Source organism: Falco naumanni, chromosome 2 (genome assembly GCF_017639655.2).
Source record: "Falco naumanni isolate bFalNau1 chromosome 2, bFalNau1.pat, whole genome shotgun sequence".
In the NCBI taxonomy this organism is placed as follows: Eukaryota; Metazoa; Chordata; class Aves; order Falconiformes; family Falconidae; genus Falco; species Falco naumanni.
Window position 1 is genome coordinate 120,624,331 of NC_054055.1, and position 17,313 is coordinate 120,641,643.

The following is a 17,313-nucleotide window of genomic DNA, read 5'->3' on the forward strand; positions in this document are numbered from 1 at the left end:
TTGTTTGAAGCAGATACTAAAAATCATAATTTGAAAGTTTAGCAGAAAAAGAAAAAGAGAGAAAACAAAAGACTGAAACAGTCTACAAATAAGAGTGCTGCAGCAAAACAAATCTTGTTTCTGAATCTGCATCTGGAACGATGCATTCCGTTTAGGAACAACCATGACATGACGTGTGCTGCATTACACACCTCTGAACAGCACCAGCAAACCTTGCCCTGTCCACAGCATGGTATGGAGCCTGTTAGGGTATAGGCTATCTTATACACAGTTATCCATGGAAACTGGTGTGTTGAATTAGCCACCCAGCATTGCTTTCTGGCTGCCCAGTTCCCCAGTTTCCCCGGGGTTACAACCAACTCACTTAGATCAGCTTTGAAGCAAGCACAGAAGGAAACCCTAACTGGTATCTCTGAATCCAGCAAGAGGTTGATGATACCCACGAGCCTTGCAAAGAAATCACTAATTCCAGCACTCCTTGAGAGAAAGGACCACTATCAGGAAGCAGGGAGACTGGAGATAAGACAAACCCGGGTGTTTAGCTGGCTCGCTGTGATAGGGGAGCAGGGACAGACACCACAGACTTTTTCCCTGGCATCTAGTGCGTTCCTAGGATGACTTGCTGAATCTAAATGGCTGTTCCGAGATAAGAGGACTTCAGCTCCCAGTTTCTCTGGCTGCTTCTTCAGCAATTGAGACATGCCAGGAGCCACCCAAAGCAGATGAGGATTACGTTCAAAGGGCAACATGCAGTTTTTGAAATAACTGAAAGCATGCCACTGCTTTTGGCCTCTCTCAAGATCAGCTCTGCTCACTACTGCAGCAGGAACAAAAAAAATGGGATATGATGTAGAAGAGACAAGCAGGACTGGGAATCTTAGACTATAAAGCCACATCTGTCTGTGGATTTGACCAATACTAAGAAGATTAATGGTACCCAAGACTTTATTTTTCTTAATCTGCATCCTATGCGTTTGACAGATTTGTTCTACGCTTTCTCCTGTGTTGTCACACTTGTTCTTTTTTGTGTTTGTTATGCCATTAAACAATTAATTAACTAAAGAAAAGAAATTGCACAAAATGTTTCATCTGTGAAGTCAAGAAAATGGCTGCATTAATTTCCTGTACTTTCACTGCTAGATCTTTGACTCTTACGACAACATATGAGATGGTTTTATTCAAGACGCTAAACTGGTTTAGTCAAAACTGCTTCCTATCAAAATACCTGATGACGGGAAATGAAACCTGGCAATTTTTAGTAGGTCCTAACCCCAGAAAACTTGAGGTGGGGTGGGGGAAAGAAGAGTTTCTTTATCAAAACATTTTGCCAGCTCAGGTGAGGCGCCCTCAGAGTCTGACATGATGGCTGATGCCTGCCCTCAGGTTTAGTCGCATCGAATCGCTTCCTTCATCTGTTACAAAATCAGGGCTACACTGACATGTAGCAATGTCTGCGGGAAGGGATGATACAGAATATTTCACCGTGCAGTGACAGCAAGGCAGGCCTTACCGGAATGTAGAACAGGAACTCCTGTGGAGGAGGGTTGCCGTTCCCCAAGCACTTCAGAGTGATGTTATCGCCTTCTTTAATGGTACTGCTTTGTGGCAGCACTTGAATGGTCACCTTCTCTGTTGGATCTGTGAAAATAACGTATACGTTCAATAGCTTCTGCCAAAACCCCACACAGTAACACTATGCATATGTATGCATGGCTGAAGAGCATGTGATGTTATCATCAAGCAGGTGAAGGTATTTGCATGCGCAGATCTTTTAATAAAAGAACTGAAGTTAATCACACTTATGAAGTGCAAAGAATCCATATGGTATAAAATTCATTCTTCTTCACCAAAATACCTGTAGCTGAAACAGCAATGAGTACAACCACGTCATGTGCTTAAAAAAACCCAACCTGATCAGTATGAAGAGTTTCATGGTGCGATTTCATTATGACGGATTAACTTGTCCTCTGCAAAGCTCACTGTTTGGAGGACTGCAGCAATCAGAAAAATAACTGAAGCTGTCAACGCTTCGCATTAGTACTAGATAATAGCCGCCTTGCATTAAAAAGAAAGAAATACGAACTAAGCGACTACGTTCAGCCTATTCTATATGCTGATCACTACAGGCTTTCAGAAAGATGAATTTGGTGAACATAATGGGACCCTTAACATAGTCAACAGAACTGTAAATGTAACATACTTCTGTCATGTTCAGTGAAGTTGAACTATAACTTATATTTTACTTTGGTGATTTTTTTTAAGGCGAAGACAGAGTGTACTTTAATAGATGCTATTCTTTCTAAGTAGAAGCCTAAATATAATTTTTCAAAAACAAAGTGAAATGAACAAAATTAAAGGAAATAATATGGGCAGATAACTCTCACTGTTTTAATTTCAATGAATAAATAAAATTCCATCAAAGATGCCAGTCTTGCATTAAGACACAGTACAGTGCACCTTATTAGACACTAAAAAAATCTACACGGCAGAGAAACCCTTGCCCGACAGCTGATTTTGTGTGTTTAGCGAAGCGTGTGCTCTACAGCCCTTCCAGCCCTCAAGGCATTCATCATCTCTGTCTTCTGCTACAAGATTTCTCAATCGCAGGAGCTGCGTTCTGCTGTGGCCTCTCAGTGCCTGAGAGCCCTATCACAGCACCTCGCTCCTCCTTGTTGGAGGAGGGGTACTGGGCTTCAACGAGCCCCCTCCTCCCTCCTCAGATGCACCAGCCTCGGCTCCCTCCCACCTCCAAACAGCTCCCATCTCCGTAGCTTCAGAGCTGAAGCACAGCTTTGCTGGCCTAGGAAATGGAAGCCCAGCATCGCTGCTGGTGTGGGATGCCACGGATGCGATGAAGCAGCTGGCCAGGAAGCACACACGTGCCTCTTGGCTGCTGCTGCGCCACAAAAAAAACATTTTCAGGGGCTTTGTGGAGAGCGAGCCTACTGCAGAAACCCATCTCTACTTCTCTCGAGTTTATGTGAAGATGACCAAATGCAAAAAAGTTATCATAAAGGATGTCTAGATATACCCTGGCATTGCTCAGGCTTTGTCTCAAGACTGAAGAGGGATGAATTATAATGAGGAAGCCTTTGGGACTTTCATTTGGAACAGGTTTTTACCACAGAGATGAACAGAACTGGATTAAAAAGGGACACAGTTAAACAAGAATGACGCTCCTGCAACCCCCCAGTCTCATGTCGGAATACCTTACCCTTCTATCTACTGCAATCAACCAGGAGCAAATTTTTAGTATCATTCTCTAAAATGGGGAGGGGGGCGGGAAATAAAATCCACAGCAGTAAATAGCAAAAGACTAATTACATTGTTCTCGAAGGTGAAGAGGTCACCCTTCTGAGGAAGACATGACCTGATGACAGGAAGACACAGCATTCAGTGCAAGGCTGCGCGCTGCTCGGCGTGCAGAATGCGCTCCCCTGCCATCGCCAATACGGGGAGCAGCCCGGAGAAGGTGTATCTTCCCTCTCAGGGGCACACATCCCTGGCTTGGCCCATCCTACCTTCAGTCAGCCTGAGATTCTGTTTTCTGCAAGAGTAAAATCCTGGCAGCCAGCACCAAAAGGCTGCTACTCAGTAAACCTGCGATCCCAGACCCAGCCATGACTGCGTCGTTTCAAGGAAAACACCACTGCTGGAAGAAGCATGAGTACAAACTGGTTTTGACTCTAACCTGTTACGAAAAGAAGTTTATCCATGACAAGACAGAGACTTCACAACAGGGTGCAACTGGGAATTCTGCCTGACAAACATGACCTGGGAACGCTGATCCATGCTGAGCAGAACCTGGAATAACAGGTTCTACATAACTTAGATATCTGAGATCTACCTAACTGCCCAGCTCCAAGCATCCTCCTGTCTTACTCCTGCTACTCTTTGTAGTTTGCTTGCTACAGCTGCAACTCAGAGCTGGTAACTACCGCTAGCTGACCTAGAGTTATCCAATTCCAACTAGCATCCAGCTCTTCTCATACGAGGTTACAGCAGCTGGCTGCTTCCACAACATCAGCCAGCTATTAAACACCTCGGTACTACAGACTGCACCAACCCAGAGCTGACCCCCACCAAACAGTCAAACCGAATAGGTGTATCTTCAAAAAATACCTTGTGTAGGCATAGTTTTAAGCATGCTCTCCCCATTTCTTTAAGACAAATGGGTAAGTTGCAAAGAATGAACAGCAGGTCTTCTTTATGATTTTTTTTCTACTTGCTTCACAGATACAAAACACAATAGTTTTGACAGACAACCTGAAAAAAAAAGGCGGAAAAACTTCCATTTTCTTAGAGTTAGAGTCTGGTGGTTTTTTTTCATCTCCATTACATTTGACTCATTAAAAAATCACGTTTATTAAGAAAGAAACTAATTAGGACCACTCAACTAAATTAAAACCCAAAACCAAATCAGACATGTTGTTATCATCAACTAACATCAATCACAAAATTCATCTGTCGAAGCTCTGGACGTCTGCTAATAAAGAGTTTCACAAATTCATTTGGAGAGGCATTTGAGCAGAGTAAGGAGTTGAAGTTACTGCAAATGAAAATACTCAGAAGGGAAATTGGGTTAGCCTGTACTCGACAGGCGAAGTTCACACTGGAGGACTCTTCAGCACTGAGGGTGTGCCTGTCCCCCAGCGCTGCCAGAGCAGCAGCACAAGGATACTGCCTGTCTCTGGAGGAAGAACGGTCTTAATTAAATTGTTACTAGACCAGGCTTAAAAGAACCAGTCTAGCAATCATTAAGTCTTTAACACGGAGCGCACATGCTATCTGGTGCGATTCTGCAGTGCTGTGCAACCTTCTTCTTCCCTCACATTGGGCAGTCCACGACCGCAGGTGCACGAAGTACGTGCATCACAGAAATCTGCAAGAGCCACATCCTCAGCAGGTGAAGTAGCCGAATGCGTGAAATGAGGACAGCGAAGCATCTCTCAGCAAGTAATAGCAAAAAATGCTTTCTGGTCATTACACTTCTTCCCTGTGAACATCTGCCATACACAGCAGGAGTTATTCATGGCCATGGGGCTCCACAGATGACAGAAAAAAGAAAAGAAACCCAACAGTGATATTTGGTACCCAACTTTAAAGTAAAACCAAAAAAAAAAAAAAAAAAAATCTCTAGCTTTAAAGTCCACAGGCTTGAAATCTGTATGTTATTTCCAAGGATAATGGCTGCTGTCCCAAAGGTTTTCTTCCCCATTAGGAGTGACAGTTGTCATTCTGGAGAAACAGCTAGTGAAAAGAAGACCTTCATTTACTCCAACTTCTCCAGGTGAAACCAAGGAGCAGCTGCTCCAAGGTTTGATTTCATCTGACCAAGGTCAAAACCGATCCCCTGTTCTGCAGCCCAACAAACACTACCTGTGAAGAAGCAAGCAACCACCTAGGCAGAGCATACCCTGCCACTGCGAGCCAGGGGATTTCATTTTCAAGCCCATGGGGCACATGTGCTAGCTGGAGAGATCCATTGCCTTAGCAATCTTTTTTGTTTTCAGCTGGATCACAGAGCTGTCACACCATGTCTATTAAAACCCTATTAGATGCCCAACTGTATACTTAGAGCTTATCGCTCCCAAAACAGAGGCTTTTCTGTTGTAAGCTGAGGTATTACCTGAAGTGTGCAGAACGAGAACATGGGGCTGGCCATATTGCCTATCTCCTCTGCATTCCACTGTGACCTTCTGCCTCCTACAGTCCTTCACAAGCATCATTTGACAAGACTGAAATGCTTCTTCCCCCCTTTCTCCCTGCTACCACCCCCTTTCCCTGCCAACTGCCTGTTGTGGCCACTCAAAGGAGAATTACGATTTTCACATTTTCACATGGGTCAATAGCACAGTAAGGAAGTTCCTTTAAGGCTTAGGCCAGTTGGAAGGAATTATTTACAGAAACACTCTGCTTAAAAGTCTACCAATATTCCAATGATACATTTTAAATGTAAAAATCTGCACCTTACAGCTGTAGAGAAGGTGCTGTGCTCTGCGCAAGGCAGCCTGCGGGCATTAGCTGTTTGGTGCTGACTTGGGAAAAATGAAAAACATTTGACTGTACCGAAACCCGCGTTGTGTGTTCACTGCATATTCCAGGGGGCACAGGAAGTCAACTTGGTCAACCACTCTAATTCTGTTCGAGTTCTGAAAAGCCCCTTGCACTGCAACTTTTTGTGGTTACCCCCTTCCCCTTGCCAATGTAATCTCAACATTCAGTGTTCGACTGTTAGAAAGAAAGAAATCGCGGGTAAATCTGAAGATTCAAATTTAAAATTACACAGACAACGTACTCTGACCATCTTGCTGCAAATGAGCTCTGAAGAAACCAGCTTGGCAGCCAAGCAGCAAGGTCTCTGTAATTTTTTAAACTGTCTCCGATTTTGGTCTGTCCCCCGTCGTCCCCCCCGCCCTGCGGCAGACCTCCTACAGCAATAGATGCTTTTTAATAACTTACAGTGAACGTCAAAGACAACTGGTTCAGACTGTATTGTCTTCTGGCCTGACGGTCCGTAATACGTCACAATGCAAGAAAACTTGGCATTTGCATCTTCCTTTGTGGGCATGTACTGAAGAGATGATGTCATGGTGAAGAGCCCAGTTGCTTTGTCCACAATCTTTTGCAAATTTATGACCACAACTGAAAAGGAAATACTGGTTCAGCGTCACACAGGCAGAATTTGCAACCTTTTTCCAACATTTTGTTGCCTGCTCTGCATTTGTTATCAGGCTGCAAACACGCAAGCAACATGACAAATTACCCAAGAGACTGCACAAACAGTTTTCCTTTAGTATTGCCATGGACATATACCAGCAACGTTTTAGCAACAACATACCCCTAACATACTGTACATTTTAAATCAACTCAAAACAAAAAACTAATTGCAAACTAGTGTTTTTTTAAATACAAATCGCAGCTTAATTTGTAAGACAGAAAGAAGGCCTCAAAGACGCTGGCAAAAAAAATTTGTAGGATTGTATTTATGACTTAACTTTGTAAGCATTCTCTGTTTTATAGACAGTAAAATACTGTGGTCTGATCAGCCTGTCAAAATCAAAGGTGAAAGGGAGGGAAAAAAACAGTTCTTAAATATCCTGGGGAAAATACACCTGTATAAGGAGATGATGATACATGATCTACAACACAATACCGGACAGGTATGAAACCGAGACAGCTAATACACGAGCAGAAGCTGGAAATCAGATACAGGTTTCCACTAGCTACACAGGCTCGAGAACAGCTTTGCACTAGCACCACCAAAGGCACCCCTCCTCCCCATGATGCGGTTGTAAAGCTGGAACTGAAAGAGGTGATACGGCATAGCTTGGGTGCTCCTCAAAGCCCCGAACTTTCCTTCCAGTTTCATCTTTCCACGTGAGTAGTTTCCTCAATGGAACAACACCTCTGACCAAAGTAGAGCAGCGCCTCTGAACACAGCCCTTGGGGCATACCCTGCCTGTGCCTGGCCACTACAGAAACGTACCTTCATCCACAGGCTGCAGAACTCTCCCATTTTTGTACCACGTAACATTGCCTTCAGGGTAACTGTCTCTTGCAACGCACTCTCCGAGCTGCAAAACAGAAAGGAATTAGTTGCTCTTTTTCTCCACTATGTTTTAATATAATTCTATTTTCGCTTATGCTGCTTTGGGTAAAAATTGCCAGAAAGTTCAAATGCTCAACCCCAATTGTTTTTCTTAAATAGGACACATCCCACCAGCGAGGCTCAGGCATGCTTTGGAAGAGGGTTCAGCGGTGGCTGTAAGCCCAGGACGGCTGCTGTTTGCAGAGCCGGGCAGGGCTAACGCAGCAGCGGCGAGGGAGCTGCTGTGCTCAGCCTGGCCACGGACCACAGCCGCGCAGAGGCAGGTGGGCACGCAGCACACGCACCCCCCGAGCCTCAGCCCGCCGCCTCTCTGTCTGGGCTGTGAACTTCAGGCAACCATCAGGCACGTAGCTCAGGAGGAAAATGCTGCTCTTACCATTTGTAGCTTCCCTGTTTCTAAGAAGTCTGCTTGATGTAAGATTTCTGGTTGAGAGGGTTGTTCTAAAACACAAACAGGATAAAAGTACTAGTGAAGGGAGCACAGACAGCTGTTTGAAAAGCAGAAAGTTACTACAAGATACATAGACCTTGAGGCTAAATGGTACCATCTGGCCTGGCATAGTCTTACCTACGCTTTGCCACTAAAAGAAGAAAAAGTGAGATACTTCTACCTCAATATTAGCAAATGGATTGAAAAGGAAAAGCCATCACCTTAAAATGTGTCATACCTCCTGTCATGAGTTCCATGAGTTCCATGTGTTCTGACAATACGTATTTTAGCCAGGCAGACTAGTTCAGCAGCTGGGAGGAGAGAACCTGATCTGATCTATCTGATTTATGTGATACACATGCTGGAGGAGGAACCAGTGGTACAGAAACTATAGCAACAGAAAAGCAGCCTTACTGTGGGTAGTACTGTGGCTGAGCTGCCACATATAAAGGAACAAAATCAACCTAATCATTCTTCTAATGTTTATTTTTCCTAACTGGGATTGTTACGTTTCAGAAATCCAGATGTTAGAGATAAGTGTAATTACTTCAACTGATTCTGAGTTAGTTATGACTCTCTTAAAAAAAAATAAATTTTTTCTTCAGTGTCAGTACGTCTTCTTGTTTACCTTTATTATGGTAGATGGACCTCTTAGCTTGCCAAAGTGGAGGATCTATCAGTGTTTCCATCATAAAAGGCTACTTTCTAGAGACTATATAACTTGTCTGTTAAAATAGTTTGGCCTGAAGCCCGGAATGCAAATCTTCATCTCCAAAAGAGACAGTTTTCCCCACACTTTTAAAAGAAGAGTGGAAGAGTGTGTGGGGGGAATCAATGTTTACACAGCCAAAGGAGCCTCTCCACCCTAGCTATACCGCTTAAGTAAGTGTACTTCATACTTTTACAGACTGAAACATCCTTAACCATGCCAGCTTACAGAACCTTTTTCCCAAATCAAGCTCCCTATGAAATAATGTGCTGGGATGTCAGTAACCCCAGCCCAAAGCCCACTTCACGCTATCTGGCCAAGATCTCCGCACCCTGCTGAAGTTGCTAGCGCACAGGTGCACCGCGCCAGCTGCGGCAGGGGTGGCAAGCCTCCCGTTTCCAAAAGAATCCCTTTGCTCCGTGCGCATCGGCAGGTATGTGTACGTGTCGGGATGTGTGCGGATGCACAGATATTCTTCGCTTGAAGATTACGCCAGGATGCAGCAACAACAGCTCAAAAGGGAAATGAAAGGCAACAAAAGCCATTCATTCGACATTTGCAAACAACTTTGCTTGTGGCAAAAATCAAAAAGAAACAAAAGAAATAGCCAAAGCTATACACCAAAACCATTGTAATTTCTTCAAAGGGCTAATAAAGGGTATTTGTTTTTTTAAAGATATGTGCATTTTTATTTGTCCTTTGTTAGTTTTAAAGGAAAAAGGGTAACCTATTTTCTGTAAGAACCTGTCCAGGGCAAAACATTTCATGTCAATTCAAGCAAATGTGGTTTTACAAGACCATTAACAGGCCCCTCTGGTTCAGATCTTTGGGTCGCATAAACAGGCACAGCTGGCTGCCTGTCACACTCACCCACTGATCGAAACCACAAACCACACCACCATCCTCCCCCCTCCTCTGCTTTGCTTCCTTTCCCTCCCTTCGTCTCCCCCAGGACTGGTTTGAGAACACAGACCTTTCGGTGCTGGGGACCCCCTGCAGGGCTGTGACCAACGGGAGGACCCCCAGCTCCATGGTCCCTGTGTGGTTTGCATGCTGTGGAGATGATGCCGCAGTTGGGAGCCCACCACCTGCTCTCCCAGAGCCGCTCTGAAGGGAACCGCCTGCTGCCAGACCCCCCCGGCCACAGCAGGGGCTCCAAGGTAATTTACTATAAAAGACGTATCTGGCATTTACTAGCTCTGCGAGAAGAAATTGTAAACCTGGCAGCAGCGGAGCTCACTTTGGTGAGTTTGCAGCTTCAGCACACTGCTTGTCTCTCAGCTTAAGGGCTTGCCAAAGTACTTTGCAACTCCATATAGGACCTACAATACAGAGGAATAGAGCTCACTGCCTGCAAAAGCCAGGCATCGGTGTGGCTGGACCACAGCTCCTGTCCGCTGGGCTGCTCCACGCTGGAAACTAGCCATTGATTTTCAGCAAAAAGATGCTGACAGGATCCATCTGGAAAGCTGGTAGAGCTTGTTTGAGTGGTCCGGTGAGTGAGACTAGCAGGTGGTACCTGTGCAATGAGCCATCGCAGCTCGTTAGTTCTGAGTTAATCAGGTAGCACAGCTGAGGACATGGCAAGCTCCAGCGAAACAGAGCCTCCCTCACCACTTCGGGGGTGCAGCTGAGTTTCAGGGGCGCAAGACTTTGGTTGATGAGGGTTCACACCTGCTGCAGCCCTGCTCTCTACCTGTGCTTCAGCAAGTTAAATAAACTCCACAGGTTAAATAAACAAAGCTTGCAGGCTGCTCTGAACTCTTTTGTAATTAGAACAAGCAAAAAAAACCCCAAGAAAACCCAAAAAGCAGGCTCAAGGAAGTTAAATGCGAAGAAATGTTCAGAGAACCCTACATAACGTTGTGAATTCAAAATGAAGAACTGCAAAGGTAACCTCTCCTTGCAGTGCTCAGCTGGCCTGTAAGGAGCAGCTGGGGGAGCTGGGGGTGCTCAGCCCAGGGAAAAAGGGGCTCAGGGGGGACCTTCTCGCTCCCTACAGCCACCTGACAGGAGGTGGTGGCGAGGGGGGGTTGGTCTCTTCTACCAAGTAAAGAAGCAACAAGACAAGAGGAACCAGCCTCAAGTTGCACCAGGGGAGGTTTATGTTGGATATTAGGAACGTCTTCACCGAAAGGGTGGCCAGGCACTGGCACAAGCTGCCCAGGGAGGTGGCGGAGTCACGTCCCCGCCATGCAGCCATGGCACTCAGGGACATGGTTCAGTGGTGGCCTTGGCAGTGCCGGGTTAACAGCTGGACTTGATGGTCTTAAAGGTCTTTTCCAATCAAAACAATTCTATGATATTGCATGTGTGGCATCCTCCATTCTTATCTTCCTCAGTAAACAGAAGCTTTCTCTATTAGTATTAATGCATAAAATAAAATATACAAGCTGTGCTCCATGGCTGAGTTAGCATTGTGTTAATATTTAGTACAGTACACAGTAATTCAAGCAGTTAGCATTTCATTTCACCATATACCACTGTCTCATCTACATATTTACTGCTGTGCAATAAGTAAACATGATAATTCTTTATCATTTCCTCCGAAGCACTGTGTTTACTATGCGTGCTCCCAGCACACTCCTCCCTGTTGTCACTAATTCGATTGTTCTTGCAGACAAATTGAAAGTGAAAAGAGGGAAAGGAATTACTGTTGACTCCTAATCTAGCTTCAAACTCATTTCTGCCACTGACAGACTCCTGCCGTGACACCACCGATGGCTCCCTGACACCTTCTCCCCGGGAAAAGCGTAGGGCTGCCCTTCCAAAGCGTGCAGCCGGGTTTTCCAAGCACAAATGTGGTCTCTGAAATGCCCAACCCTGCAGTCAGCACGTTCCCACCACAAAGGCTTACGTTGACTGTGTAAACCAGCATCTGAAGAGTGACAAAGGCCAAAAAAAAAAAAAAAAAAAAAAAAAAAAGACATATAAAACAATCAAGCTGAAGAAGACAGCCACTGCCGTCACCGGGCAGCATCAGTGCTAGCCAAGGGCTGAGGGCCACCCCTGCGAGGGGCTGCATCTCTGCTCGGAAGTGGCCAGGTTTGTCCACGCTTCCATCGCATCGCCTCGTAGCAATATCAAACGCCACTAAACTTTGCCGCGGATTGCTGTTCCTCCTGGTGGTTCAAGCAGGGGACAACATCAACATTTGGCGCTGGCAACTGGTTTGCCAGCCCCTCGCTGCCTCCCTCCCCGCTCATACTGCTGCATACTGGCTGCTCGGAGATGCTCTAAACCTCGCCTCGATCTAATCCTGCAGACCGCACACAGTTAACGCTTCCCTCCTGCAGAAAAATTCGCTCGGAGAACAAATGGAAAATAATCAGTGCTAATTTTACATTTTTCATTTCCAAGGCCAAATGACATCACATAAGTGAGTCATTATCAAAGCCTAAAATTCTCTTTGAGCCAGCACTTATCATGAATAAACTGCAAGTGCAGGCAGTCCTGTTACACAAATGCCACCAGTAGATTACATTTTTGAAAGCCGCAGAAATTGCTAGTCTTAGTAATTTACTCAGCCAAACTTACTTTCTTGGCTTTAATCTTTCCCTTAAACAAAAGTTCCTGTAATTTACGATTCAGATGCTGATGAATGTTAACAGTAATAACAACTAGATTTACTTACTGAAGACTTTGACTATCGTTGGCTCTTCAGAAACATCATCTTCTGTAACTAGCATACACACAAATCTCTTTTCATCGCTGATCCGTGCGTTCCTGATGGATAATGTATAGTTTTCTGAGAGACTCAACCTGTCTTTGTAGTCTGGTACATCATCATACTGTACATTTTTTTTTGTTGATGATCTGAAGGCAATAAATACTGGAGATCCATTTGGCATTTCCTATAATAAAAGGATAAACACCTCTGTTTTGCATAAATATTCATTTACAAGTTCCTGAAGATCTGCAATTGGTACGAGCCCATAATTAAAACAAAATCTGAAAACTACATCAGATGGTGGGGTTTTTTCCTGATTAATTTCTGCTGCACAAACAAGAAATACAGTGTAATACGAGAGGTAGTTTAAGACTGCCGTGGCACATATTGAGAACATCATCAATAGAAATAATTTCAATCCTTTGGCTCAATCTCAGCATAGCACAAGGCTTTCTCTGATGAAGGCTGGTAGTTCTGGCACCACATGCCTCTGTCTTTATGAAAAAGTATTTGAAACAGAAGCATCTGTGATCTAGGCTCAAAAGCCTCAGTTCCCTATTTTTTTCCCATCATTGTTTTACATATTCATATTGTTTGTCTGGGATATTCCGACTTCATTCCAAATGCAAGATTTAATCAGGCATAACTGCCTATTTTATTCTAAATTAGTTTTAAGATTCTTTTTCTCCCCTTTGTTTTTAAAGGACCCAAGAGTTTGTGGCATAGGAATATACATACAATCAAATATTGTTATTTATGCATGTCAGGATAATCTGCAAAATATTTTCTAGACAACCTCCCTATATTAATCAGTATGCAGGTGCCATCCTAAGAAGGAATACAAAGCTGATGGCCTCACACACACCTCCTGTAGCTAAAATTTGTATTTACGAGAGACAAAGTTACGGGTGGAGTTCTGTGGGACTTGGTTCCCCACTCCTTACACACCCGCAGCAGGGACAGGTAGTGCTTGCCTTCGTTTAAAGTGAGGTGAAAGGCTGGCTCCACCTTCACCTTCAGTGTTGTGCTGGGGGCTGGAAGGGGGTTTCATTCCCTTTCATCCCCTGCACCTCGCAGCACTGATGCGAGCAGTGTTCCCAGCACAATACTGCAGCTTGACTGCGGAGCCCACAAAAAGCATGACGATGCTGTGACAAGAGATGAGTTAGAGGTGTTAGAGCTGGGCAGAGAGCAGGAGGCAACAGCTAACGTGCAGTTTAAATTCCCTTATAGTATTTCTCCTTCTCGCACTTTTAACTCTCGGATTACTCTAGATGTCCGTCACACAGGAAAGCAAGCGTTGCCTTGACTCGATACACAAGAAGTCAGATGTCAAGTGCAAACCAGCCCTTAACTCCGTAGGGTTATGCCTGCTCCTGCCATGGGGGGCAAGCCTCCCAGTACCCCTGGGCTCCCTGCCAGGAACCCCAACCGCTACTCCCAAGGCAGCAGAGCAGACCATAGAGTGCCTCCTTCCAATAAAATAATCACCCAATGAAAAAAACCAACCCCCAAACCAACCCTCCTTCCCCCAGTACAAACAAGCATTGCTATGCTGGGGGCTCTCCTGGGAGAACGAGTATCACTTCTTGTGTAGGCTGCGTCAACAATTTCATACAACAGCAACTACACAGGGTTTTTTTTTTGCATGTTAGCTTTTGTGTCCCTTTCCAGTTAGAAGAAGCTGTAACACCTCCATTTGCTGCTTGGTACTTGTCTGAGATGAGCAATCCAAATGAACGAGGAAGAGATAATGCATTTCTTTTTCCCAAAACAGCTTTGCATCTTCATAGAGATGGACTTGTGTCTTTCCAAGAAAAGTCAGCACACTGCACAATGTAGGGACTGCATCTTCTGAACGCTTATGTGACACAGTTTCGCCTTCCCTTTTTGAAGAAACGTTCTCTGCAGACTTCTGAGTTCATTTCCCAAAGCGTGTTTGTGGAGGAGGAACTCCTGAGCAGACGAGGGCTGCAAAAGCTGCGAACCTCCAGGTACGAGGGAAGGAGCTGAGCGGGATTACGGAGCCTCCCAGAAGCAGACCCACCGGCTGTAGGCTGGTGCATGCCATTTACAGAGAGAGAGAGAACTACATATTTTTTAATCCACTGTTGTAGTAACAATCACCTGCTATTGCTGGTAACATTTTGGTTTGAGGACGAGAGAAGGTTTAGATCAACTTCACAGAAACAGGCAAACCAGCTGTCCCGATGGCAGTCTAAGAAGCAAAAGGGTTTTGACGTTGCAGTGGGTTTTTTTCCATGTATGTTTGCAGGTTTCATTTGACTTTGATATGTTTATTCCCCTTTTGGCCTGGGATACGGATGGCATACAGAAGTGGCGCATCCCACAGTGTTTCTCCCACAGGCTGACCAAGGCGACCAGGCGAGCACCCATGTTTCTGCCTTTGTTCTCTGAGCGCCAGAAATATCAGAGAGAAACCACCAGCAACTCTGCTCAGGTCAGCTCTGCCCTCTCCTTCGGGGTGTGTTAAACACAGCGACGCACAAAACGCTGCCGAATGACTGACAGAACTCAGGGACGGTGCCTGCCCGGGGAGGGAGGCAGCCCACTGCAGAAGTACGCACACGTACAAGGACAGCTCTGTCCAGTCAGCCAGGCACCGCCGGGTAACATGCCAGGTCCCTAATACCGGTTGGCAGAGAACTCCCGAATAATTATTTCTCTTAAACAATGAGATTAATCCCTCAAACCTCTAATCTAGGCTTGGCAGAAATTATGCAGATTGGGATCTTGCAGTTTTACAAACACAGGAATAGAAGCCTTTGTATCTGAAGCAGAAATCCTACCGATCGGAATCTCACAATCTCATACACAAAAAATACACATCTTCTTATACCAGCTCTAATGAATGTAAAGATAAGCTATACTTACATATTTCCATTTTCCAAACATAAGACCATCTGGTACTTCTAGACGGCAAGGCATAGTGATGGTATCTCCATATACCGCATTTACTGTGTACAATCCCAGAGCTAGAGCAGAAAGGGAAAGAGAGGGAACAATTGTAAGTGTTTGCTTGAATTCCCAAGTGCCAGCTAATGTTTGGTTCACAGCTGTTACAAAAGAAGAGCCACCACCCTTGCCAGGGGTTATTTCCCAGCACGCAGGATTTACCCCCAAACCTCGGACGAAACAGGATCCTGCCACTGCACTTGTGCACTCCAACATTGTGACCTTTCTGGACCCACGTTTCCCACAGCAGGCAACAGAAGCCTGGTGGATTTCCCAACTTGGATTGCACTCACTCAGCTGGATGAACACGTACCCTACAATCAGTATCCACAGCTATTGTCTCACAACTTGTGAAGAAAAATCCCTAAACCTTTATTTTCTTCATCCACAAAACCAGCAGCATCTGCCTGGAGAGATTACACTGCAGTGCAATACTGCGAGGAGGCCAGCAGGCAAGCCATGTCCTGACTGCTGCACGACATTAAAAAACTTAGAGAAGAAAGAAAGAAAAACGAATGTTATCTAAATGCTGGGTTCCCTTAAACTTGGGAAACAAACTAGTCTGCACATTCAGAATTTGGAAAAATGAAGTTAAATGCTTCTATGAATTATTTAAGAACAGCTTTTTTGGAAACCTCAGCAAAATGTTGTTGTGCTAATGCATACAGATTTACAGAATAAAACTGACCCACTTATTTTCGGTATCCAAAACATGTGAACTGAACAAAAACAACAGACCCTAAAGTGATGAAATGTTAAAACAGAAGAAAGTCTAAAGGAGAAGATGCTACAAGTTGGTGCATTCGCTATAATGCAACTTTGCTTTGCTCCTGTTTTCCCTAGTTGCCCCTGCTCCAGGTGATGCTCACTGCTCCTTACACCAGCGGGATGTTTGCCCAGCACCACTGAGCGCGCGTGCTGGCTGCCTGCTCTCACTCACGTGCCTGCGGCTTTTGCCAGGGTTTTCTCCCCAGAGGCTCAGCATCTCCCCCTTCACTTGCAACTGGAGCTGCAACATCAAGGGCTTGCTGCCAAGGAAGCCTTACTTAGGAGAGCACGGGATGCTGGTGATGTAGCCAGGGCCGCAGAAACACCCACTCCTAGAGACATTCATTTTTCTGGAGAGTCAGACTTTCCTGCTAGAGCTGGAGAAAGCAAACCTGTTCCCACATGCCCCCGAAGACCTGAGCCACAGAGCCCTTAACCTTTTCCAAGTCCCGAGGCAGCCGCTGGCGTGACTGACAATGCCATTGAGTGTATATGTGCACTATATAAGGAGGTTTTCCCAAGGGATTTTATTTTTTTTTAAAAAAACAAAATCATGTCTTTTCAAAGAGCCAGACACTGAATTCCTTGCCTACAATTTCAATTAGAAAGACTCCAGAGCGTTTTCCTCAGGTGAGGACTTTGGAGCCCACTGTTTGTACCAGCTCTTATTTATCATTTGTACCACACAGCGACAAATGAGGCTGTGCCTTGGGCTGTGTGGTACTGCACCAAGAAAAAGCAGTCCCAAATCGTTCCACAGGGATGCTTCCAGCCTGGATGACATCACATGGCAAGGCAGAGAAGCAGGCTGGAGCTCAGTGGACCAAAGGAGCGCAGGAGATAACAAGCAGCACAACCCACAGGTATCTTCAACATCCTTTCTTTTTCACTGCTCCTTTTCAACTGAACAACTGCTAATCTTCTTCTCTTCTGTTACAGAGTCACAAACGTACTTTAGGTACATTATTCACACTATAAGGACTGCACGCTCTAGTTTGCTGCATGGGTTATGAAGACCAGCTCTTTTCTAAATGACAATAGCAGCTGGTCCACTAGATGGTGCTGAGGAAGTGCAAGCTTCAAAAATTAAACTCTTTTTTTTTTTTAAGAAATGGGTAAACTTCAATTTTCTAGAAATAGGACCAATG

General features: G+C 45.0%; 1 protein-coding gene across 2 annotated transcripts in view; it reads right to left on the reverse strand.

Annotated features, from left to right (window-relative positions):
- The window catches only part of ALCAM (activated leukocyte cell adhesion molecule), a 37,499-nt gene extending 22,082 nt beyond the window's left edge, over positions 1 to 15,417 (reverse strand). Inside the window, exons 1-6 of one of the 2 annotated variants that reach the window (XM_040583141.1) lie at positions 15,317 to 15,417; positions 12,386 to 12,605; positions 7,989 to 8,053; positions 7,490 to 7,577; positions 6,463 to 6,645; positions 1,511 to 1,638 (exon numbers count right to left, since the gene is read on the reverse strand). In XM_040583141.1, the coding sequence (XP_040439075.1) occupies positions 1,511 to 1,638; positions 6,463 to 6,645; positions 7,490 to 7,577; positions 7,989 to 8,053; positions 12,386 to 12,605; positions 15,317 to 15,370 (738 nt within the window). In that variant the 5' untranslated portion in view covers positions 15,371 to 15,417. The remainder of the gene's footprint in view (positions 1 to 1,510; positions 1,639 to 6,462; positions 6,646 to 7,489; positions 7,578 to 7,988; positions 8,054 to 12,385; positions 12,606 to 15,316) is intronic. The other variant, XM_040583140.1, reaches the window with a different exon arrangement.
- Positions 15,418 to 17,313: the final 1,896 nt, after the last annotated feature.